Source organism: Bufo bufo, chromosome 5 (assembly GCF_905171765.1).
Source record: "Bufo bufo chromosome 5, aBufBuf1.1, whole genome shotgun sequence".
Lineage (NCBI taxonomy): Eukaryota > Metazoa > Chordata > Amphibia > Anura > Bufonidae > Bufo > Bufo bufo.
Window position 1 is genome coordinate 250,302,583 of NC_053393.1, and position 25,350 is coordinate 250,327,932.

Consider the following 25,350-nt stretch of genomic DNA (forward strand, 5'->3'; position numbering starts at 1 on the left):
AGAAGATCCGGTGGAAGAGTCGCTTTACTATTTTGTTCAGCTTTTTTCCCTTGTTGGGGGTGTCCCCTCCTTTTATATGGTTTGTCTCATTCCCTTCTCCCTTCATGTTCTGTTTAATTTCATCCGGTACAGCGGGAAAGGGGATAACGTTTCCAGAGGTGCAGACCTGAATGGGACTTAAAGTTACACTTGAAAGGTACCAACAGCAGCCTAGAAGCAGGAGCGTGAGTAACATGTGAGACTTTACCAAGAGACTCTAGGCACAGGGCTGGGCTATGCTGCACACTATGTTGGGCATGTTTGGGAGAGTTCGCTCAGGTTGGGCGGGTTATCTGGTTCATTACTGGACACGTTGCCTGACGTTTTCTAGTTGGGGAGTTAAAAGGGGTGGGAGGGAGAGGTCAACACACTTCGGCATTGACTAGTTACCAAGGGTAGTGCAGGGATTGATTGGCCAGTGGACTCAGGCTACTATGAGGCATAACTACTGGAAAGTATTTAGAAATGACTCATATGACTAAAATAATTAGCTGGAATATGAGGGGAATGGCCGATGCGACGAAACGCCAGAGTATATTTACTTACTTGACATGGTTTCATCCAGTTATATACTGTCTACAAGAGACCCACTTAACCAAGCAGGCACTACATACTGTAAAAAAGGCATGGGTGGGCTTCTCGGCACATGCTGTATTCTCCTCGCATTCTAGAGGGGTAAGCATCTTGATACATAGAAGTGTTCTTTTGAATGCATGCGGGAACATGTGGACTCTGAAGGGAGATTTATATGTCTATATTGTACTGTGGATGGAGTGCGAATGATTTTGGTGGTGGTATATATTCCCCCTCCATTCTCGATGGTTCCCTTAAGAGTTGTATTAGATATCCTGGCTCAATATGCAGGGATTCCTTGGTTGATAATAGGCGATTTTAATAATGTGCCGGACGAGGGGGTGGATAGATGTAGAGCGCTCAGTATTGGTAGACAGTCAGGATCATCTCCTCTTTATAACATTATGACAGAGGTAGGTTTGTTAGATATTTGGAGATTACAGCACCCAGCGGAGCGCAGCTATTCATGCAATTCATCCACTTACTCCTCTCTATCGAGAATTGATTTGGCCCTAGCTAACATCATGTTTTCATTAATACATTCCCCGGAATACCTCCCTAGATCCCTTTTGGATCACTCCCCTTTGAAGGTGTAACTATCCTTGTCTATTGGTACTAGGTCGGGACTGAAGATGTAGAGGTGTAATGCTTTCTGGCTGCAAATTCTAGGCGATATGAAGGACGTTGGGGGTGCATTGAGGGAATATTTTTCCTTTAACGCAGATATGGCATCAATACATACTATTTGGGATGCTATGAAAGGCTTTTTAACAGGGATATTGATCCAATCTATTTGTAGGCATCAATCCCATTCTAGGGAAGTGGATGTCCGCATGCATGAAAAGGTAAAGGAAGCTGAATCTAAATTTCTTTCAGCTCCCTCATCGACCTCTAGTATACACTTAAAGGAAGCGCAGGAAAATTTGAGATGTCATTTGCTTCAAGTGGCAGACAGAAAGAGACAATTTTACAAACAACGCTTCTTCGCAGAAGGAGAAAAAGTAGGGCATTAGCTTTCAGTAAGGCCCAGCAGGGGTCATCCTGCATCACTGAACTAGTGAACTCTCAAGGGCAGAGTAGGAAAAGTACAGGGAAGGTCTTGGAGAACTTTTATTCCTCTTTATACTGTATACATCTAAAGACTTCCTGCTCAGAGGCAGAGATAGTGGAATTTCTGGACAGGATTGATCTACCCAAATTAACAATGGTGGATAGAGAAATGTTAAACGCCCCATTAAGCTTGGAAGCATTAGATGCAGCATTAAATACCATTGCAAATGATAAGGCTCCAGGTACCGATGGTCTTCCGATCAAGGTATATAAAAAGTTTTGCGGGGTGTTGCTTCCTGAATTAATAAAGGTTTTCCGGCACTCCCTAGAAGTGGGCTCTCTTCCTGAATCAATGCAGGAAGCACTCATTGTGGTGATACCTAAGCCGGGGAAGGATCCCAAATTACCGGACTCATATAGGCCTATTTCGTTGCTTGCAGCGGACGTCAAGATACTCACCGAGGCCCTTGCGATGAGACTATCCAAAGTGATATTGTCCATAATACACTCAGATCAGATGGGATTTATGCCCCAAAAATCCACTTCTATTAACAGACGTAGGGTCTTCACCAGCCTACAGTTTGGGGTGGACAAAGGGGGAGATAGGGCAATCTTATCACTTGACGCCGCTAAGGCATTCGATAGTGTGGAATGGGGATTTTTGTGGTGTACGTTACGCGCAATGGGCTTTGGTCAGTGTTTTATTTAGTGGGTGCAAACACTATATTTAGATCCAGAAGCACACATTAGAACTAATGGGGGGTATCTTCATTCTTTAGGTTAGCTAGAGGGACCCGTCAGGGGTGTCCACTGCCCCCCTTATTGTTTGCAAAAGCGATTGAACCACTTGCGGCAGCAATACGTAGCTCTCCAGTGATACAGGGCTTCCAATATGGATCAGTCCATAACAAAGTAGCTACGGATGTAGTAGGGTTAAGACTCATGCTTTATGAGATGTGTTAACTAAACTAAAGTTAATCTACATCTGTAAAGTTAAGCTACATCTGTATGTACGCAGATGACACTCTGCTGTTTTTTGGGGATACGCCGACATCTCTGTCGGAGACCATGTCGCTGAATGGCCGATTCGGTGAGCTGTCTGGTTTGACTATAAACTGGCATAAGTCGGCACTTATGTTTCTGGACGGTCAAATCTCCTCGACAACTGCTATAGAGAACAATATTCCCTGTGTTAAAACTTAAATATTTGGGGATTAATATCTCGCCCCGTCCCGGAGGACTTTTAGGAGCTGAATCTAGCACCATTGCTTGCTAAGTTTAGACTCAAGTCCAGGACGTGGTGTAAATTGTTCCGGTCGGTGGTGGGGAGAGTTAACCTCCTAAAAATGATCATGATGCCCCAACTATTATATGTCCTACACAATGCCCCGGTTTGGATATCACTAGATAGATTCCAGAAAATCAATTCCATTTTCAGGGAGTTGGTATGGAGAAGAGGTCACCCTAGAATTAAATACAGGGAGTGCAGAATTATTAGGCAAGTTGTATTTTTGAGGATTAATTTTATTATTGAACAACAACCATGTTCTCAATGAACCCAAAAAACTCATTAATATCAAAGCTGAATATTTTTGGAAGTAGTTTTTAGTTTGTTTTTAGTTTTAGCTATTTTAGGGGGATATCTGTGTGTGCAGGTGACTATTACTGTGCATAGTTATTAGGCAAATTAACAAAAAACAAATATATACCCATTTCAATTATTTATTTTTACCAGTGAAACCAATATAACATCTCAACATTCACAAATATACATTTCTGACATTCAAAAACAAAACAAAAACAAATCAGTGACCAATATAGCCACCTTTCTTTGCAAGGACACTCAAAAGCCTGCCATCCATGGATTCTGTCAGTGTTTTGATCTGTTCACCATCAACATTGCGTGCAGCAGCAACCACAGCCTCCCAGACACTGTTCAGAGAGGTGTACTGTTTTCCCTCCTTGTAAATCTCACATTTGATGATGGACCACAGGTTCTCAATGGGGTTCAGATGAGGTGAACAAGGAGGCCATGTCATTAGATTTTCTTCTTTTATACCCTTTCTTGCCAGCCACGCTGTGGAGTACTTGGACGCGTGTGATGGAGCATTGTCCTGCATGAACATCATGTTTTTCTTGAAGGATGCAGACTTCTTTCTGTACCACTGCTTGAAGAAGGTGTCTTCCAGAAACTGGCAGTAGGACTGGGAGTTGAGCTTGACTCCATCCTCAACCCGAAAAGGCCCCACAAGCTCATCTTTGATGATACCAGCCCAAACCAGTACTCCACCTCCACCTTGCTGGCGTCTGAGTCGGACTGGAGCTCTCTGCCCTTTACCAATCCAGCCACGGGCCCATCCATCTGGCCCATCAAGACTCACTCTCATTTCATCAGTCCATAAAACCTTAGAAAAATCAGTCTTGAGATATTTCTTGGCCCAGTCTTGACGTTTCAGCTTGTGTGTCTTGTTCAGTGGTGGTCGTCTTTCAGCCTTTCTTACCTTGGCCATGTCTCTGAGTATTGCACACCTTGTGCTTTTGGGCACTCCAGTGATGTTGCAGCTCTGAAATATGGCCAAACTGGTGGCAAGTGGCATCTTGGCAGCTGCACGCTTGACTTTTCTCAGTTCATGGGCAGTTATTTTGCGCCTTGGTTTTTCCACACGCTTCTTGCGACCCTGTTGACTATTTTGAATGAAACGCTTGATTGTTCGATGATCACGCTTCAGAAGCTTTGCAATTTTAAGAGTGCTGCATCCCTCTGCAAGATATCTCACTATTTTTGACTTTTCTGAGCCTATCAAGTCCTTCTTTTGACCCATTTTGCCAAAGGAAAGGAAGTTGCCTAATAATTATGCACACCTAATATAGGGTGTTGATGTCATTAGACCACACCCCTTCTCATTACAGAGATGCACATCACCTAATATGCTTAATTGGTAGTAGGCTTTCGAGCCTATACAGCTTGGAGTAAGACAACATGCATAAAGAGGATGATGTGGTCAAAATACTCATTTGCCTAATAATTCTGCACGCAGTGTAAGTATAAAATAAATAAGGCACGCAATTAACGCTATGTTTAAAACAGTAGTGTTGTGATACATAGGGATACCTCCTTACAGTTAATGGTCAGGAGAGGAGTTAAAAGGGGACTAATATTCCTAATTTACCAAATGCTCTTAGATAAATTCCTGGAGGCACATCCACTGTCAAGAACGAGAGGGTGGGAGAACAATGTAGGTGAGATACCCAAAGAACACTGGGATGACATCCTAGAGGCCATACCAAAAGCGTCACTGAGTGAAAGTGGGAAATTGTCGCAATTATTTATCATACATAGGGTTTACAAAACCCCAGTGTTTTTACATCATATTGGCATCAGAGCAGATGCAAAATGTCCAAGATGTCAGATGGAACCAGCAGATTTATTACACATGATGTGGCAGTGCCCAAGACTGGATAGTTTCTGGATGGGTGTGCTAGAGTTAATTCACAAAACGTTATTAATCCGAGTTCCTCAGGAGCCTAAAATATGTATTTTGGGATATATGACTGAGATTGGAAAGGATGAGACAGATAGGATAGCAGTGGGAAGGCTATTATATGTAGCCAGGAAACTTATAGCATTACATTGGATTCAAGAATGTCCCCCAGGATTGGAAGAGTTCCGAAATAAAGTAAACACGATGCTGACGTATGAGAAAATAGTTTTCTTGAAGCGGGGTTGTCCTCAAAAATTTGAAAACCTCTGGAACCGATGGCTGAGCAATATTGGTTAACTCTTAAACGGTAGGTCAATGCTGAAGAGTGGGGCTGGGGGGAGGGAGTTTGGACATATTGGGAGTTGGGCTTTAGGGCACTGTAATAATGGTAACTGTTTTCAATATCTGAAGGAAATTATTCTCTGTAATCATATGAACAAAATGTGTAGACACATTTTGTACTTCATTGTATAAAGGTACTTTAATGATATATATCAAAAGGCATTAATAAAAATGATCTGATTAAAAAAAAACCTGACATTTAGTCTAATAGCTGTTGTGGTACTGCCAATGATGGTATGGTATTCTATTTTTCTCCCATACATAGGGATCGTGCTGTGGTCTGCTACCTTATTGCTGTGTCTCTGTAAGGGATGTGGCTCCTAGACACTAATGGGGTCATTTATTAAACTGGTGTAAAGTAGAACTGTATTTGTGAACTACCTTTTACTCTTCTCAATGTCAGTTGACTCTCACTTACCATGTTGGATTACTTAGTTAACTATTTCTGTGCAGACTAACAGGCTTGTAGAAGAGCCTATAAGTTTGTTGCTCAGCATAAAAAAAAATCATATCTGTCATGAATGGGAATTGAGGGTAGTAATAAAGATTAACAACATATCTTCTATGACGGAATTAGGTAGAAAAGTTGCTCAATATGAAGGCACAGGTAAAAACATTGTCAACACTTTGAGCTGGACAGTGCCAAACCAAACTATAACTTCTAGACATCTGGTGTGGTTAGTACTATATCACATGAATACCTGCACAAACTTAGGTCAGATATCTCAAGATATAAAACATTACATTATATTCGAACCTTGTTACCAAAAAGGAAGCGATATATAAAAAAAATGTGACACAACAGAGAACATGGACACATTTCATGAAGTGAAAACATTCAGTTCTTTCTCATCTTTTTATGTTTCAAATAAATGAAAAGTCTAGGACAGAAATAGCATAAAAAAAAGGAATTTTAAGAGGCAAAAATTGTACCTTTGTCTTAGGCCTCATGCACACGACCGTATGTATTTTGCGGTCCGCAAAAAATACAAATGACGTCCGTGTGCATTCCGGAACAGCTGGCCCCTAATAGAACAGTCCTATCCTTGTCCGTAATGCGGACAATAATAGGACATGTTCTATTTTTTGCGGAACGGAAATACGGACATATGGAAACGGAATGCACACGGAGTAACTTCCGTTTTTTTTGACCCATTGAAATAAATGGTTCCATATACGGTCCGCAAAAAAAACGGAACGGACACGGAAATAAAATACGTTCGTGTGCATGAGGCCTTAAACTGGTATTCCTATCTTGGACATTGACATATCATATCACTAGAATATGCCATCAATGTTAGATAGGTGCCGGTCCCACCTCTGGAACCCACTCCTATCTCCAGAACAAGGCCCCCAAAGTAAAGCAGAACACACAGCACTTGCACTGCTTGCTCTCCATTCACTGCTATGAGAGTTGTGAAAACAGCCGAGTGAGCGGGCTCGACTATTTTTGGAAGTTACATACTGCTGAATATAAATCAAACCACACAAGTGCATCCACCTCTCCATTCACCGCTATGGGACTGCCGGAAATAGCCGAGCCATTGCTTGGCTATTTTCAGAACTCCTATATCGGAGAAAGGAGGATGTCAGCACATGTGCAGCTGCTCTCCCGGCATTAAGGGGCCCATTCTGAAAACAGGAGTGGGTACCAGTGGTGGGACCTACACCTATCTGACATTGTTGGCATATCCTAGAGACATGCTATAAATACCCAGACTGGACAACCCCTTTAGCTATTTAACACTGCAGCTGAGGCCCAGTATGCAACACACACAACATATTTTGCAGAAAATTTCTGCAACTAAAAATCACTTCAATTTACCTGAATGCGGTTGTTTTTGGTGGGAAGTACACAAATTTCTACAAGCCCCATTCAGATGAATGGAACTGATTTTCAGTTGCAGAACTTTTCTGCAACAAAATCTGCCACTTGTAAAAACTTCCTGATGCAACTAGTGTAAACTGGTCAATTGAAAACAGACCACTCAAAATATATATTTATTTAAGGTGAGGGTATGTTCACTCGAATTTTTGCTGAAGATAAGCTATTATCTCCATTGTCATTTATTATCCCGTGTTTCCCCCCCCCCCCCCACACTAAAATACCCAATTCCCATGCATTAGCTAGAAAAGGTTGGCAGAGCAAAATTTAAAGGGGTTCTCTGGGAATTATAATATTAGTGCACATAAAACCTGTCCTAATCATAAAGCAGGACAAGTTACTTCAGTACACTGAACTAAAGAGCTGCCTCATCCTCCTCTCTTACTTGTCAGGGATTATGATCCTGAAGACCAGGGCCGTCTTTCCGAATGGGCACGCTGGGCAGTTGCCCGGGGGCCCCACTTGCCTGGGGGCCCGCCTGCCCAGTGAACCCACCAGCCAACTTCCCAACCGTCATCCCCCAGTTGAATACTAATGAGCGCTTCCATTATGGAAGCGCTCATTAGAACCGAGAGACCAGGAAGTGGTGAACGCTCTGTACTCACCACTTCCTGGTCCTCGGCTGTCGGCTGTGCAGGGCTGCGCACAGCGTGAGGGCGCTCTGTGACCTCACGCTGTGCGCGCCAGTTCAGAGCACAGAGTCGACTGAGGAGAGGCAGGCGGCGTCCAGGAGCAGGAGAGGTAAGTGATTTTTTATTTTATAAGAAAATGTGGCTGCTGGGGGCATAAGGGGGCTAATGGAGAGGCATATGGGGGGCTAATGGAGAGAGGCATATGGGGGGCTAATGGAGAGAGGCATATGGGGGGCTAATGGAGAGAGGCATATGGGGGGCTAATGGAGAGAGGCATATGGGGGGCTAATGGAGAGAGGCATATGGGGGGCTAATGGAGAGGCATATGGGGGCTAATGGAGAGGCATATGGGGGCTAATGAGGCATATGGGGGCTAATGGAGAGGCATATGGGGGCTAATGGAGAGGCATATGGGGGCTAATGGAGAGGCATATGGGGGCTAATGGAGAGGCATATGGGGGCTAATGGAGAGGCATATGGGGGCTAATGGAGAGGCATATGGGGGCTAATGGAGAGGCATATGGGGGCTAATGGAGAGGCATATGGGGGCTAATGAGGCATATGGGGGCTAATGAGGCATATGGGGGCTAATGGAGAGGCATATGGGGGCTAATGGAGAGGCATATGGGGGCTAATGGAGAGGCATATGGGGGCTAATGGAGAGGCATATGGGGGCTAATGGAGAGGCATATGGGGGCTAATGGAGAGGCATATGGGGGCTAATGGAGAGGCATATGGGGGCTAATGGAGAGGCATATGGGGGCTAATGGAGAGGCATATGGGGGCTAATGGAGAGGCATATGGGGGCTAATGAGGCATATGGGGGCTAATGAGGCATATGGGGTCTAATGGAGAGGCATATGGGGGCTAATGGAGAGGCATATGGGGGCTAATGGAGAGGCATATGGGGGCTAATGGAGAGGCATATGGGGGCTAATGAGGCATATGGGGGCTAATGGAGAGGCATATGGGGGCTAATGGAGAGGCATATGGGGGCTAATGGAGAGGCATATGGGGGCTAATGAGGCATATGGGGGCTAATGGAGAGGCATATGGGGGCTAATGGAGAGGCATATGGGGGCTAATGGAGAGGCATATGGGGGCTAATGGAGAGGCATATGGGGGCTAATGGAGAGGCATATGGGGGCTAATGAGGCATATGGGGGCTAATGGAGAGGCATATGGGGGCTAATGGAGAGGCATATGGGGGCTAATGGAGAGGCATATGGGGGCTAATGGAGAGGCATATGGGGGCTAATGGAGAGGCATATGGGGGCTAATGAGGCATATGGGGGCTAATGGAGAGGCATATGGGGGCTAATGGAGAGGCATATGGGGGCTAATGGAGAGGCATATGGGGGCTAATGAGGCATATGGGGGCTAATGGAGAGGCATATGGGGGCTAATGGAGAGGCATATGGGGGCTAATGGAGAGGCATATGGGGGCTAATGGAGAGGCATATGGGGGCTAATGGAGAGGCATATGGGGGCTAATGGAGAGGCATATGGGGGCTAATGGAGAGGCATATGGGGGCTAATGAGGCATATGGGGGCTAATGGAGAGGCATATGGGGGCTAATGGAGAGGCATATGGGGGCTAATGGAGAGGCATATGGGGGCTAATGGAGAGGCATATGGGGGCTAATGGAGAGGCATATGGGGGCTAATGATGAGGCATATGGGGGCTAATGATGAGGCATATGGGGGCTAATGATGAGAGGCAGCATATGGGGGCTAATGATGAGAGGCAGCATATGGGGGCTAATGATGAGAGGCAGCATATGGGGGCTAATGATGAGAGGCAGCATATGGGGGCTAATGAGAGGCATAATAACACTGTCATCCACAGATGCCCCCATAACAGTGTGTCTTCCACAGATCCACCATAACAGTGCGCCTGCGCACTGACGAGAGACAGAAAGAAGGGGAAAGAATCCGCGGAAGCAAGCAGAGGACGGCACAGCAGACGATTGAACAGCTTCTTTTGTAAGTAAATAGTTTTATTATAAATGTATCCCTGCATACCGCAATTCTCTCATATTTTGTAATCTTATTTATATATACTTATTTTGTTTTTGCCCCCCCATTTTTGACTGTGGTATCTTTGTGCCCCCCCTATATATTATTCCTATATTAAACACTGATTTTGTTGAAAGTACCAATAAATATCGCCTTATTGATAATTTGCATTTTTATTCTAGTGTGTGATTGTGTAGACAGGGCCCCAGTGCACTGTATTGCCCGGGGGCCTATAATGCTCTTAAGATGGCACTGCTGAAGACAGCTGATAAGATCTTCAGCTGAATCTCTGTAGGAATGGAGTTGAAGAGACATGAAGTACAGAGAGGATGGACAGGACAGACTGTGGTAATGTGGAGCTGTGGTAATGGAGAGAGACTGCATACTCATCAGACACATCCCACCCTCCTCTCTGTACTTCATGTCTGTTCATGAACTGCATCTCCTACTGTGTGATTAGTACAGGTGTACTAATAGGATGGTGGCCATTTTAGTTCTCCTAATGATTTCTCCCTAGACAAAATGAGCCATTATAATTAATGAATGGTATTTGGGAATATATTTACAGTAAAGTATTATTTAAGTATTTTCATTTTTTTATTACCGGAGAACCCCTTTAAGTAAGGAGTCTGTGCCTTGCCCTGACAGAATCCTGAGTGTGCGAATATGGCCTAATAGATTTGCAAGATACTTGTGACAGTTTTACATTTTTTGGAAGACAATTGCAGGTCTCAGAGGAGTGAATCACCTCTATCAGACATTCATGGCATATCCTGTGGGTATGCTATAAATGTCTCAGATGGGAATATCAATTTAATCATTTTTTAACATGGGGGGATGCATCAACACTGGTGCAAAATAAAAGTAAAATAGTTGCTTTAGTCCATTAGACCCTGTTCAGCAAAAATGCTACTTCTCTATGGTTATAATTAAAGCTGCACTTGAATTTTGACAAACAGTACTGCAATCCACACAAATGGGGAAGAGAATTTAGGAATCTGAATACTTATCCTACATTAACATAATTATGAACTTCAGAACAAAATCAATTATTATTAGGTGTTTTTTTATTACAATGCAGAGTTGGGACGCGGTACACCACTACAGTGAATACTTTTACCATATTTTATAGCCATTTGCATTGTGAGCTCCTGGATGTGTTCATAGGGCAGATGTGCCTTCACCTAGGTCTGCTAGGATTTGACCTTGGGAGTAAGGCCCCCTGCACACAACTGTTTTCCCCCCCCCCGTTTACTGGCTGTTTTTTGCGGTCCGTATACGGTCCGTATACGGAACCATTCATTTCAATGGTTCTGCAAAAAAACGGAATGTACTCCGTATGCATTCCGTTTCCGTATTTCCGTTTTTCCGTTCCGTTTAAAGATAGAACATGTCCTATTATTGCCCGCAAATCACGTTCCGTGGCTCCATTCAAGTCAATGGGACCGCAAAAAATCGGAACACATACGGAAATGCATCTGTATGTCTTCTGTTTCCGTTCCGTTTTTTGCGGAACCATCTATGGAAAATGTTATGCCCAGCCCAATTTTATCTATGTAATTACTGTATACTGTATATGCCATACGGAAAAACAGAACGGAAAAACGGAACAGAAACGGAAACACAACGGAAACAAAAAACGGCACAACGGATCCATGAAAAAAGGACCGCGAAACACTGAAAAAGCCATACGGTCGTGTGCAGGAGGCCTAATGAGTCCACATTCAGTTTGCTTTCTCTTGTGCACCTATTAGCTCCCAAAAACAGAGGAACTGAAATGTGCTCAAGAACCTGTCTCTTGTTATACTCTGAGGAAGAGACCAGTGCAGTCTTGTAACACGTTGGTTTTACACATCTAACAACTACCCAGTTTTCTAAGGTGCCATTTCACCAGCTGTGCCACTGCTGTACACATCCCTATTTTTCCGGTTTTTCCCTGATACTGCTATACTGGCATGAATGCCAGTGAGGGCAGGTGGCAGCAGCAGAGCCATTCTGGTAAGTCTTAAAATGTGCCTGGACTAAGGGGAGCTTTACCCTATGAAACACTGTTCTTTCCAATTTTTATACAGATATTGAGTATTCATATGACTTCAGAAGAAATATAACAAATAACAGCATGGGCTAAATTTAATTTCCTGACATTCAGGCAACCTAAAAGCCCCAAATTTATCAAAAGGTGTGCACCTTGTAACAAATTTGTCACAAAGTGCTGTGAAACTTTAAGACACTTAATACATTTCTGTGACTGTCTAAAAAAAACATGATGAACAATCGGCAGAAACAACTCTGCCCAGATTTAAGCAACAGATTTGGCAGCAGAAATGTATGCAGAAAATCTGCCATGTGTCAACATACCCTTAGAAGGTAAGTTCTTCACCATCCATGGCAGGCAGATGTTTGTAATAGCTTAATTTCCACTTTATAGATTTTGGCACATTTTGGCACTAAAATGTCTCATCTCATTATTTACACTGTTTTTTCACCACGCTCGACTCAATACACCAAAATATATCTTAAACATCTGAAAAAGTAAGACAACTAAGAGTTGGCGTAAACTTTTAGACAGGTAGTTTATGGATGTGCTAGAATTATCATACAACCTCAGCCACTAAGATAATGACACATTTAAAAAACTCTCTATCTAGATGTCTACCCAGTGTAGCTAAAAGTAAATCTGGGCCGGAGTACGCAATAATTAGTTGTATTTTTATTTTATTTTTTTATTAAAGAAGACCTTTCATCAGTTTTGCAAAAGTCTAATTAGGGTGTTACCTTATAGGGCGGCTCTCACTGATGCCATGGCTGTTTTTTTTTCAAAAGACCCCCCTTGTATTATAATGAGGAGTATCGGAACGATGAGGAGGAGACTGAGTCTTTCTCAGTGGGCGTCTTCTTGACTGACGCTCTGCCCTGTGATTGGACAGCGCTACAGCCAGGGAGAAGGAGACGCCCATTGAGAAAACCTGGCGTCTCCTCTTCCCTGTTCCGATGCTAATAATTAGCATACTGAGCGGGGAAAATACCGGAGGGCACAGAGGGTGAACGGAGCGGCGCCCAGCAATATTAGTAAGCACTATAGGATCCCTGCTTTATGCCCTACCTAACATGCTACCTAACATGAAAGGTCCTCTTTAAAAATAATATGGTCCTTTTAGGTTAGTTTCACACTAGTGTTAAGAGTTCTGGCAGGCTGTTCAGGCAGGGATCAGCATGCTGTAGCTCTCTGGATCTAGCATTGCCGGACCGTACTTGAATGCCCGTCGGCCCCTTTAACTATAATGGTGTCCGGCAGAGCAGAGATCCGTCCGCAGATATAGATATAGCCATATGATAAAGTACAAAGTCAGATATACCATATTGGATTTATACAGGATTATCCATTATCCACAGTCTCACTATTGTAAGAGTGTATGAGGAATCATCGTGGATGATAGATACGTGTCACCATGGTTCCTGGCCTCGGTGGAGTAAGAGCCGTTTTTATGTGTCAGCAGCAGTTGCTGTTTGACACTTAGTATGGCTGTAATAGTTGATCCAGGATGGCTCTTAAAGTGCTGGGTGGTGACTACTCCCCATGTTCCAGGCTGGGTTTTGCCAGGCATAAAAACCAGCCAGCACTGCCAGGTGGAGAGGATTACCTCAGTTTCACAGTGGAGCTCAGGAGGTCTCTGTGTTGGGATCTGAGGTTTTGTGGCGTGCTGGAGGGCAGAGACCCGTGTGCAGGGAGAACAGGCCCCCTAAAGCCTGCTGTGGACTACTGGAGGCAGAACTGCCAACCAGGTGACTTGTGCAATATGAACTTTCCATTGTGTGTGAATTAACACCAAAGACTGCAAAGTGACTTGTTTTATGCAACTGCCGCAAGTTTGAGTTAAGAACTTGTATTTTGCCTCTATATTGCGTCCGCTTACCCTATCTACCAGAGCGAAACCCCACACTATGTACTTTATCACTTGAATGCTCTGCATTCACCCCACCCAGGGTCTATTTATTTCACATACTTACGTGGCACCAACATATTCCTCAGCACTTTATAGACATAGCCATCACTTGCTTTTCTCATTGGAGTTCACAATCTAAATTCCTTATCACTATGTCTTTGGAGTGTGGGGGAAACCAGAGTATCCAGAGGAAACCCATGCAAACACAAGGAGAACATACAAACTCCAAGCAAATGTTGTTCTTGGTTGGACTTGTACCTAGGACCCCAGGGATGCAAGGCACCAGTACTAACCAGTGAGCAAACAAGCTGTCCAGTCTATTAATCCCAGGCACCCAGGATTTATTATACCCAGTTCCCAGCCCAACATCCACTACTGCCCGCCCACCTTTTACTCTGATCACCACATCACTGGCAGTAACCAAGAGGTATAACTATAATAGGCTGCTTACCCCACCAGCTGAGAAATTAAATATGGCACCAATGGATCCCCCTCCACAACAACGTAACTCATACTGGCACTGTGTTGTATGTCCTCTGGTCCGGCAGGCTGCCCAAATGATTAATTGGATGCCAGTTGCAGCCTGCTTAGCAACACCAAGCTCCATAGTTGCTTACCTTTGGCTGCAAATAAGGAGCTTTATTATTGCCTGTGTTGGCACTAACAGAGGACTTCCCCGTGCAGAGAAGGGCTCGGCAATAAAAAAAATATATATATTTTCATATTAGGAAAATTATTGATTTTACCCTTTGGGGTGGTAATGGAAAAAAGAAGAGCAATTCCACCTTTGTTTTCTGCAGTTTAAATTCACATTTAACATGCGGCATAGCTAGCATGTTACCTTTTCTACGGTTTATTATGATTGCAGCTATATCAAAAATGCATAGTTTTATTTGTTTTTTACTACTTTTGCATAAAGATAGCACATCTCATGCAAAAATACTAGTTTTTTTTTATATCCTCACATTCCAAGAGTCATAACTTATAACATGTGGCTTGTTTTTTGGAACAAGGTGTAATTTTCACGTACCAATGTTTATTTATTTTTTTGGGGAAGGGGGTGAGGATAGGAAAAATAGCAGTTCCATTGTTATATTTTGCATTTCTGATACATTGTTTGTGGGAAGCTTTAAATAGCATGTTATCTTTACATGGGTTCTGGCATGACAAACAAATCTGGGTTTTTTTGTGGACCCATTGTAACAATGCATATTCTTGTCTGCAAAACGGACAAAAATAGGACATGTTTTATCTTTTTTGCGGGATTGTGGAACAGACATACACATTTTTGGCGGCCCCATTGAAATGAATAGGTCTGCATCTAATCAGCAAAAAATGGGGATCGGATGGAGAGCAAAAATATGGTCATGTTAATGGGGCCTAAGGGGCAACTAATCAGGCCATACATGTTGGACAGCCTAACAGACATACAGTCATGGCAGGCCTGGTGGCATTTGTTATGCACCCGGCTGCCATGGCAATGCATCGCCATCCTGCTGCCCTCCTGCAATGATCTGGACTGGTGCCTCAGCGCATCCTGTGTAGAGTCCAATCGGTCTCTGACACCCATGCCAGGTCATACCCTGGTGACGCACCTCTCCGAAACAAGAAAAAGTCAAATTTGTAGAAGTAAGCTTAAGACTCTTTGCAAAAGCGTAAGACTGCTTGTACGGGCATCTATGACGTCTGTACAAGGACTACTGCAACCCCTGCCTTCCTTCCTAGATACAAACATGCTAGTGTATCTCATTTTCATTTACTTTATGCTAATGACAACTTTTTTTTATTACATAGGAACTATTGTATGGCTTTGTGCTCTTAGGTGGAAACATTTGCCATCAAAGAAATCCTTAAATGTATTTAGGCTGAGAGAATAATACTGATATTCTGTGGTCTTTTATAAAACTCAGTTCCTGTTGAAACCTTGAGAAACTAGCCTTATCTCCTGCTTTATGGGGGCCGGAAGACGTCAGCTGCCACAAAAGACACTGGAGCAACTTCCTCTATGTTCGTTCCAGTGCAAACTGCACAAAAATAACACCCATTTTGAGTAATAAACATACTCAAAATCATCAGCACTGAATCCTGTAGGATATGGCAAACAGGTAGGCTCACCACTCCTGGAAGCTCACAACCAATCAGGGGAATACATACAGTATATCCAAGAAAAGTGTGGCAAACACAAAACATTTAAATTCTCCAATCATTGATGGAATTACGCAAAAACACCTTAGTAATGATAAATTGTCTAAAGCTCAATGCAGCAAGATATCTAGCATTTAAAGCAAAAATCCAGAATGTCCCAGGACCTAATAACAATCTTTTATGATCTGCTTCTCAGCAGATTAACTGTTTCTAGGCCTGTAAACTGTAAAGAAGATATATATAATGGTTTAAAACAGCAGAGAGGATCACTTTCTAACAGATGCTTTTGTATCAGGATCTTCAGTGCACAGGTCGTGCATGCCACATGCTGTAGATGTGTACATGTTATTAATATACAGTATCACATATAGGATTTTTTTTAAGTAGCACCATTTGACAAGAAGGTAAATTAATCTGTAATTTCAGTGTATTTACATGACTTGCAAATCCAATGTTGACAGCTGGTGGGCCTGTCTGGTACCATTTATTACTATCTAACAAACTCGGAGGCACAGCCCTATAGTTGGAGCCTATTTGTGGATCACCACAAACGTGTTTACCCATAAGAACATTTATCAAATACCCACAAGATACCACTGCTCAATGCATTTCCATGGAAATGACAGCGTATAGCACTTGGATATATCTCCAGCACAGAAGCGAATGGAGCAATGGTGAAACATGTGCACAATTCAGACAGGAAACTTGGGGGCTCCCATGGTCACTAAGGGTCTCAATGGTTGGTTCCCCCACGATCACTGATAGGTGATAAATGTTTTTTATGGAAAAACACTCTTTACTACCATGCTTAACAATAAGATTAAGGATTCTTTTGTTTATCAGACATAGGGGTAGCTTTATCAGTAAAACATACCACTACATGTTTGCGACTTTTTAAACATCACTTGCGCAAACATTTTGAGGCTACTTTCATACTAGCGTTTCTCTTTTCCAGTATTGAGATCCGTCATAGGATGCCGGAGAAAAATGCTTCCCCATTGACAATGAATGGGGACAAAGCGTAACTGAACAGAACGGAATGTTCCAAAATGCATTCTGTTCCGTTTGGTTGCATTCCCATACCGCTGCAGTTTTCTCTCCCTCATGGGATGCGGAGCAAAACGGATCCGTTTTCTCTGACACAATAGAAAACGTCTTGGCTATGTTACAGATAATACAACGGATCCGTTCATTATGGATGCAGATGGTTGTATTATCAGTAACGGAAGCGTTTTTGCTGAACCCTGTCGGATACAGCAAAATCGCTAGTGTGAAAGTAGCCTTACACAAATGGCAATTCCCCGCCACATTTATCACTTTTAATGACAGTTTTCTGGCGTAAAAAAAACCAAATATGTTCTACAAATGAAATGTATGAGGGTAAATATGTGCCCTTTAATGTATTAGCCTTTTATACATGTGACTTTTGATGGACTTTGCGATTTCTAGTCGAAATCCCACTGGGTTATTTCCTTATGTTTTAATTCTCCCTATAAATATATCTGAGGTGTTTGGAGCACTGTATATATGATTTTGATTTGTCTGGCTTGGTGGTGTTTTGCATAAGGAATAATGAGCAGAGCGGATGTCCAATATATGTGGGGGGTGACGCAGGAGAGGGTTACTGATGTGAGGGACATGCTGCACGAGTGAACTGATGACAATATCATTTCAGTGTGAAGAAAGCAAGGAGATAAACATGAGGCCACTCTAGGAAAATACTGCAGAGCACAATAGCTGTGAAAATACCTTGTGATAAAAATTATAAAATTGGATATTCATGGACATCAGAGCAGTAGTGTATTGTGTGTATATGGCAGTATACCAAAAGAAAAAGCTTAAAATAACTAGGAATTTGAGGGGGGCACTTGCTCAAAATATTAAGCCCTACTAAATGTATCATTTGTGGCGGTTTTGATGTCAGTTTTAATTCTGCCTTTGCTTTGTGAGAAGTTGCGCCAAACTTATGAAATGGCGCACAGTAATACTATATTTGGTGCAAGTTAGTTAACTATACTTCATAGGGCCCCATAACAAAATAAGATGGTGCCCCTACCATCAGGTGTAAAAAATTAAAACAGCAGCTTAAGTAGCAATAATTACCAGTATATATAATAGCTCCATATATCAGAAAAACGACATTATAGCAAAAAGTCGCCATACTGTTATTCCCCTAAAAAGGTACGATGTTCTTGCGCCTGACTGGGCCCCCTCAACCTCAGGGCCCCATAGTAAGTGCTGTGGCTGCTATAGCTATAGCTACACCCCTGACGCAAGTGCAATGTGGTGTACGCCTATGTCTGTAAAAGTACATCGGGCGGTTGCCTGGCATGGAGATGAGACAAAGTCGCAGTTTATAAATGAGACTTAAATGTGGCATCTGTGTTCTGATTTTCACAGACCATTGATAGGAGATGCTCTGGAAATCACTTCTCAGCCCAGCAGTGTCTGTGGAATATGGATGACAAATGGAGGGCAAAAAACATACACACGGACAAAACATGCATTCTTCCCAGACATCTTCACAGATGAACCACTGACCATCTTGTCACGGATAAGATCATGGACATGTGAAAGAGGCCTAACTGTTTGACTTGGCTTCCAAATCGACTCCCCTCACACCACTGAAAGAAGACTGATTGCATCTGTGTTCTGTCACCGGTTTTCACCGACCTGTAGACTTCTATGGTTCCGTCTGGTGAGCAACACGGACCAAAGTAGTGCATGCTTCCTTTGTTTTTCCACTGACCCATGAGAAACAAGGTTTTGTGAATACAAACACTAAAATCAATGGATATGTGTGCTGTCTGTGAAGAATTCAAACAGCACATGTCCGTAAGACACGGACATGTGAATAAGCCATTAGAGCTAAGCACTGGTTTTAATCCTAACTTGTGACTTTCCTCCTGACCTCTTAAGGTGTGATCCAACATACACGTAGATGAGCCCAACATGTGTACCCTAGAGGTGAGTTTCTTCTGTTTTATTATTTGCATTTACATTTTCCTTTGTAAATGTCATTCACTGTGGTTGTATTAAATGACATATTTTACTGACAGGTAGGAAGCCATGCTTCTCGATGATCATTTTTGGGCAAAAGAGCTCTTGTGGCCCTATGCAAAGCAACAGTGATCTGATGTAGTCTTGCAGAAGCCTGCTTTTGCCTCAAATTAAATAACACAAATTCATCATTAAAAATGAAGCTTCTCTCTGAAAGGAATAAGGAGATTTTAACAAGTCTAATTTCTTCCCCAACTAAAATACTTCTCCTTAGCTTGCTTCTTGTTTGTTAGTCACAGCAAGATTATGCTAGATAAACTCTGGAGTTGATGTCATAAACGATGTAGCCAGGAGATAATGATGACTTCCTTTAACAGTCACTGTCTGTACTAAAAACCCACATTTGCACTGCTACTTTCCAGCCTGCTTACTAATTCATGATAAAAAACAATAATTTCCTTCCACATTGAAAATGCATACTCAAATTTTCCATTACTTTTCTTAAATCCATACATCAGTCCATAGTTATAAATATAATCATGTCTTTCTGAATGTGGTGTAGTTTTGGGTGTTATAGTGGCATATTAAATGGTAGCAAATGCTCAAATTAATCAACCATTTTTACTCAGAATAGAGTATTCATTAGAATAAGGGTATATTAAAATATTTTTTGTGGTGCAATTCAAAAATTGTAAAAAGAGAAGTTTGGTATTGTATCAATCAGTAAAAAGGCATCGGTTATACATCAGACAAAAGTAAGAGGCAGGACTTCAATTCCAGCTACATAGACCATTCTTCTACTCAACAAGCATGAAGTTGATATCATTTAAAGCCAGTCCTTCCTCACGCGGTGTCAGGTCTAGCATGGTAGCTATGTTACTGGAGGAACTGAATGAAAAAGAAACCTGACAATCCTGTGTTTGGAACACCTTGAGTGCACAAATAAATATGCTTCGTTGTATGGGAAACCTAAGACTGGATCACAAGCAAATGTCAAGCTTTGTAAGAGGCATAAGCCTTCCATCCCAAATATAGGCTACAGCAGACACAATAAATATAGCCATGAAAAATGTGTCAAGTGGAAACTAATCAATGAAATGCACTACAGTTTACTAATATTTGCCTAGACATTTCTCATTTTCATTTGTGTGTGTATGGGGTGGGTTTCTGAGAAACTATTAGCATTACCATTTTCTTTACCACAATATAGGTGCAGTTTTTAATCATACCACTATTGTTGGTGCATTTAATGAACTGGGAATGGCATGTGCACAGAACCAGTACAGTGGAACAGAGTCCTTATGGTTCCACATTATGGAGCCATAGGTGCTCCTTATGCTGCTATAAGGTGCCTTTGCACTGCACCAAATTCATCCGTAGAAGCACTGCCATGATATGGCAGTCTAAAGGAACATTACAAGTTTGTATCCAAATATGTACTGTATGGTTCCTGTACTATGGCCCATGCAACAAAGATCCATCACAATACCATGAGCTTTAGGCCTTAAACTGAAAAATAAGTAGGAGTGTTCACTCAAATCTGATATAATTGGTGTTCTCCGGAGAAATATTTCTGTCAATCCTGTTGGGAAAACCAATTATCTTCAATATAATTAATATGTTTCAAATTGGTAAAAACGTACACATCGTAAGCTTGACGGTTAAAACCTATTTAGAACACAGTTATCAATATGGGAAGACAACCATAGAGCTCCCATCATGCTGCAATTCTGAGACGATAGACTGATGTGGATAGAGAAAAGTTTACAGCCAGTGGCGTAACTAGATCTAACTGTGCCCCACAGAAAATTTTGAATAACCCCCTCCCATGCAACCCCCATTAATTTGTCTAGTCAAGATTGCTCTCCCAGACCAGGCTAGGCAGCAGCTCCATCTGTTTCCTACACGTATATATTGTAATGTCACTGTATAATACTGTTGAGAGGGCTCTGACAATAAAATCTCCTTCTGGGTGAGCCCCTTCTGAGTTCAGGCCCCATAGCAGTCGCTTCCCCTGCTTCTGTGGTTTAGGATGGACAGAATGTTGCTGCACATGGGAGGAGGGGAATTAGCTTCTGAGGCAAGTATTCTGCACATGTCCTATACAGTAGGATATATGCCTGGCAACTGTCCCTCCCAGCATGCACCAGCATCTCAACAAGCCCTTTAACTGCTATTGTGCTATCTGAATGCTAGATGGTAATTTTCTACACCTACAACAGTCAGTGTTAGTAAGAAAATACTATACGTTTAGTAAGAAAATAATGTAGGTTTTTCATTGGCCTTTTTTTTTGGCTTGTAAAAAAACGCCATGAAATGTATGTTTTTTTTTTACAAGCATTTTTTTAGGGGTGGCGTTTATTATCTCACAATAGAGCACATTTATTAAGCTTTTAAAGCTCTTCTCGAAACTTTTCAAAAGGCCTCAGCCTCTTAATATATTAGGCACATTTTGTGCCAACTAAGTTTACACTAAAGCATTTGTAAGGACAGTCTTAGTACGTCTGCCCAAACATTTTTTTTCACATTTTTTTCCTTCAGAAGAGTCTATAGGAAGGAAAATGCCTGAAAAAACGCCACAGCAGGTTGCAATTTGAAAAAAAAATTACAATGGACAAAAAACAAACAAACAAAAAGGCAGGAAACCATCATAGCATGCCACAGAACTTTTATATTTTACTATTTATCAACATGTATCATCTGAAGGCTGCAAAAAGACTAAAAACTTCCTCTAAAGACACAGGTTTTTGCAAAAAGATGTAATGTGAAACCACCCCAACTTCGTTGTTCATCGCAGAATTAATTAGTGTAAAGCACCACAGAAAAATAATTTTGTTTAGAGTTATTGCCATCTCAATAACATCATTAGGATCTGCCATAATTTTGTAATCAGGGCATCTGACCTCTGGGACCCCATAAATCCTAAGAAAGGGGGCCAAAGTGATTGTTTAGCACAGAGTTACCTGTCATTGGCTGTGCAGGGGACTTCAGCACAGCCGCATTTAAGTGGAAATCATCCGCTTCATTCTCAGTATTGGTAGGGGTCCTTTTTTTTAAAACATTTTGGCATACTTAAAAGACATTCTTAAAACAGAAGGTATTCATAGCCCTATAGAAGCAAATTTTTCCTTGATCTTTTCCTACATTTACAATTATCATTTTGATAGCTTAGAATCATGTGAATCTTGGCAATATCTGAACTGTGTAAATCTGCAACATTTTGAACTCCATAAAGGTGAACCAAATGAAGTAAAAACAATTGATATAAAATGTACTTCGTGCAGCAGTTAGCTGTGTATTATTATTGTGATGCCTCCTTCTATGTCATCCTTGGATTGTACTGCGTCAGTTGTATTTTTATATGGCTGCCCTGGTGGGGCAATCGACTATTGTGCAATTTCGTTGTCTTAAAACCAATAAAAATAATTTTTTAAACAAAAAACTCCTTCTATGTCAAAAATGGTGCCCCGAAGTGAATGCAGAGCACACTGCACCATGCATGGGATCCCCTACATTCACTGCTATGAAACGTTAAAAAATAGCTGAGCATGTGTGGCTTGCTCTCTATTCACTTTGGGTCCTTGTTCTACAGACAGGAACAGGTTTCAGAGATGAGATGTGTACCTATCAGACATTTACAGCACATGCTATTGGTATGCAATAAATGTAACAATAAGTAAACATACCCTGCAAATTTATAATCATAGCAAATTCAAATAACGTATTAAATATCTCACCAATAGACTTCTCACTCTTGGCAGTCTGTTGTGACCCTGCATTGGTGGAAAGATCCTCAGGCATAGGCATGGGTTCATCACTATCTTCCAAGCCATCGCTTACCGCAGGACTTTGATTTCCTGTATATAAATGAAGAAAGTAAACTATATCAACAAATAAAATGATCAAAGATTTAGTACAGAATCGGAACCATGCTGTAAGATTGGGTAAGCCTTTCCCAAAGAAATCTTAGGAAAGGTTTTGTGATCCCAAACGATGGGGTCCACCCACATCCTTGGCTCTAAATATACAGCTCATGCTATAATACATTAATTATTAAGAAGTGCAGACTGTCCGTGCTGCAGAACTAAAGTTTAGGTCTAGGTGTTTAGGAGTTTAGTTATAATTTACACCAGTTTTATATCCGGCTGCATAGAGTTCATTTCTTCCCACCCACTTTTTACAAAAGGTGTGGGTGTGTTGTAAAATGGCAAAAAGTATTTAACATTAACAACTGGTGTTTCTGTAGTATTCTACAGTACTTCACAAGGAAAGTAAGCAGTAATCATACAAAATGGCACAAAATCAAAACAAAGAACATACGATAAAAGGTTAGAAATCTCTGTTCATTAGAGCTTAAAGGGGTATTCCAACTACAACAGGTTATCCCCTATCCACATGATAGGGTATAACAATTAGATTGACACAGCTCCATTCTTCTATTTACAGCAGCATGTATCCTCAACCAGCCACTCCATTCATTTTGGGGTCAGATCCTCTAATCGTTATCCCCTATCCATATGACTTGTTCTAAATTGAATATTCCTTTAAAATTTCAGAGAGATGGGAGTAGTGACACAAAGTACAAAACAATAATTTTTGCTCTAGGGACTATACAAAAGAGGAATATAAATAAAAATGCATAAATCTGGCAAATATATAAAGTGCAATAGGACATCGGGGCTTTTACATGGTGTCTGCTGTAAGAAGCACCTTTTTATATATGGATGTAGTAGAGGTTCACTTTGAACCATCAATTGCTGGAGTGCCGAATTGTTGTAGAGTGGTTGTTTTCTGGAGCAACCAGATCTGTGTATAATACTCAAATGGACACTTCCATCAACATTTTGTTATGACATTAACAACCTATATGAGCATATTTTGCAATGTTTTTTTTTATAAAAATAAGGGCTCATTCAGATCGCCGTATGTTTTGTTCTGCACCCGTTTCGAATTTTTGAGGAACGGGTGCGGACCCATTCATTTTAATGGGACTGCAAAAGATGTGGACAGCACACCATGCGCTGTCCGCATTCGTTGTTCTGTTCTGTGGCGCTGTAAGAAAGATAAATAAAACTCGGCTCCGTGGCCCCATTCAAGTCTATGGATCCACAAAAATGGAATGCATGTGGAACACATTCCGTATGCATTCAATTTTTTGAACATACTGAACTGTACGCAAAAAAAACGGATCCGCATTTCTACGGACCGCAAAAAACATACGGTTGTCTGAATGAGCCTTAAATGGATGGCTATAATTTTTTTCATGTCACTCCACATATTCTACTTTCTGTTCTGGCTATTTGACTCCTTCCTTTGTAAAGTCTTGCTTAACTTTTCCAGTGAGACCATCACTGCAACCAGATGGAGCCACCCTTTAGTGACTCAACTAGAGCATCATATATAACACTAATCAATGCATGCTCCTCTGTGAGCATTTTTATCCAGGCCTATTAAGAAAACAATAGAGCTGTCATACTATTACCCCAATTTTACACTTACTATTATGATGAGGAGTAGCCATCAGATAGAATCTTCTCCTCACAGCAGCAGTAAAATGAATTAAAATGACAATGAATTACCTATATCTATATAGAAGATCTTATCATTTATGTTGACTGCTACAATATGACAATAGTTTCATTTAATTTTAAATTTTCAGTACTGCTGAAAAAAATAAAAAATTCTAAAGGATGTGTCCGTTTAAAGAAAATCTGTCACCAGTTTTATGCTGCTAGGTTCTAACAGCTCCAGCGCATGCCAATGAGTCTCCATATTCATGAGCTCACAGCTCTCCCCGCCCACCTGCCTCTGATTGACAGTTTTCTCCATATGAATCAGCAGCAGGTGGGCGGGGAGAGCCAGGAGCTCATGAATATGGGGACTTGTTGGTATTCGCTGGAGCTGCTTAGCACAAGAATTTAGCAAAATGACTGGAGCAATTAAACAAAGTGACCCAGCATTTTATAGTTAGGACACCATAAAACCGGTGACAGATTACCTTTAAAGGGGTTGTTCTGGATTTTTCTATTGATGACCTATCCTGGATAGATCATCAATATCAGATCGGCGGGGGTCCAACACCCGACAGTTCGGCTGTATGAAGAGACGGCACGCACAGTGTGCACATGCCATCTCCCTTCTCTCTTCCTGCTGTATGTCTATGGGACCACAGCAGCGGACAGGAAGAGAGAAGGTAGACGGCACATGCACACCGGGCGTCTTCTCCTTATACAGCTGAT

At 41.8% G+C, this 25,350-nt stretch overlaps 1 protein-coding gene across 8 annotated transcripts in view; it reads right to left on the minus strand.

Moving 5' to 3' along the window:
- The window catches only part of IKZF1 (IKAROS family zinc finger 1), a 155,405-nt gene that overhangs the window by 74,219 nt on the left and 55,836 nt on the right, over positions 1-25,350 (minus strand). For all 8 annotated transcript variants that reach the window (XM_040431838.1, XM_040431837.1, XM_040431836.1 and 5 more), the window contains exon 3: positions 22,849-22,968. In XM_040431838.1, coding sequence (XP_040287772.1) covers positions 22,849-22,968 — 120 coding nt within the window. The remainder of the gene's footprint in view (positions 1-22,848; positions 22,969-25,350) is intronic.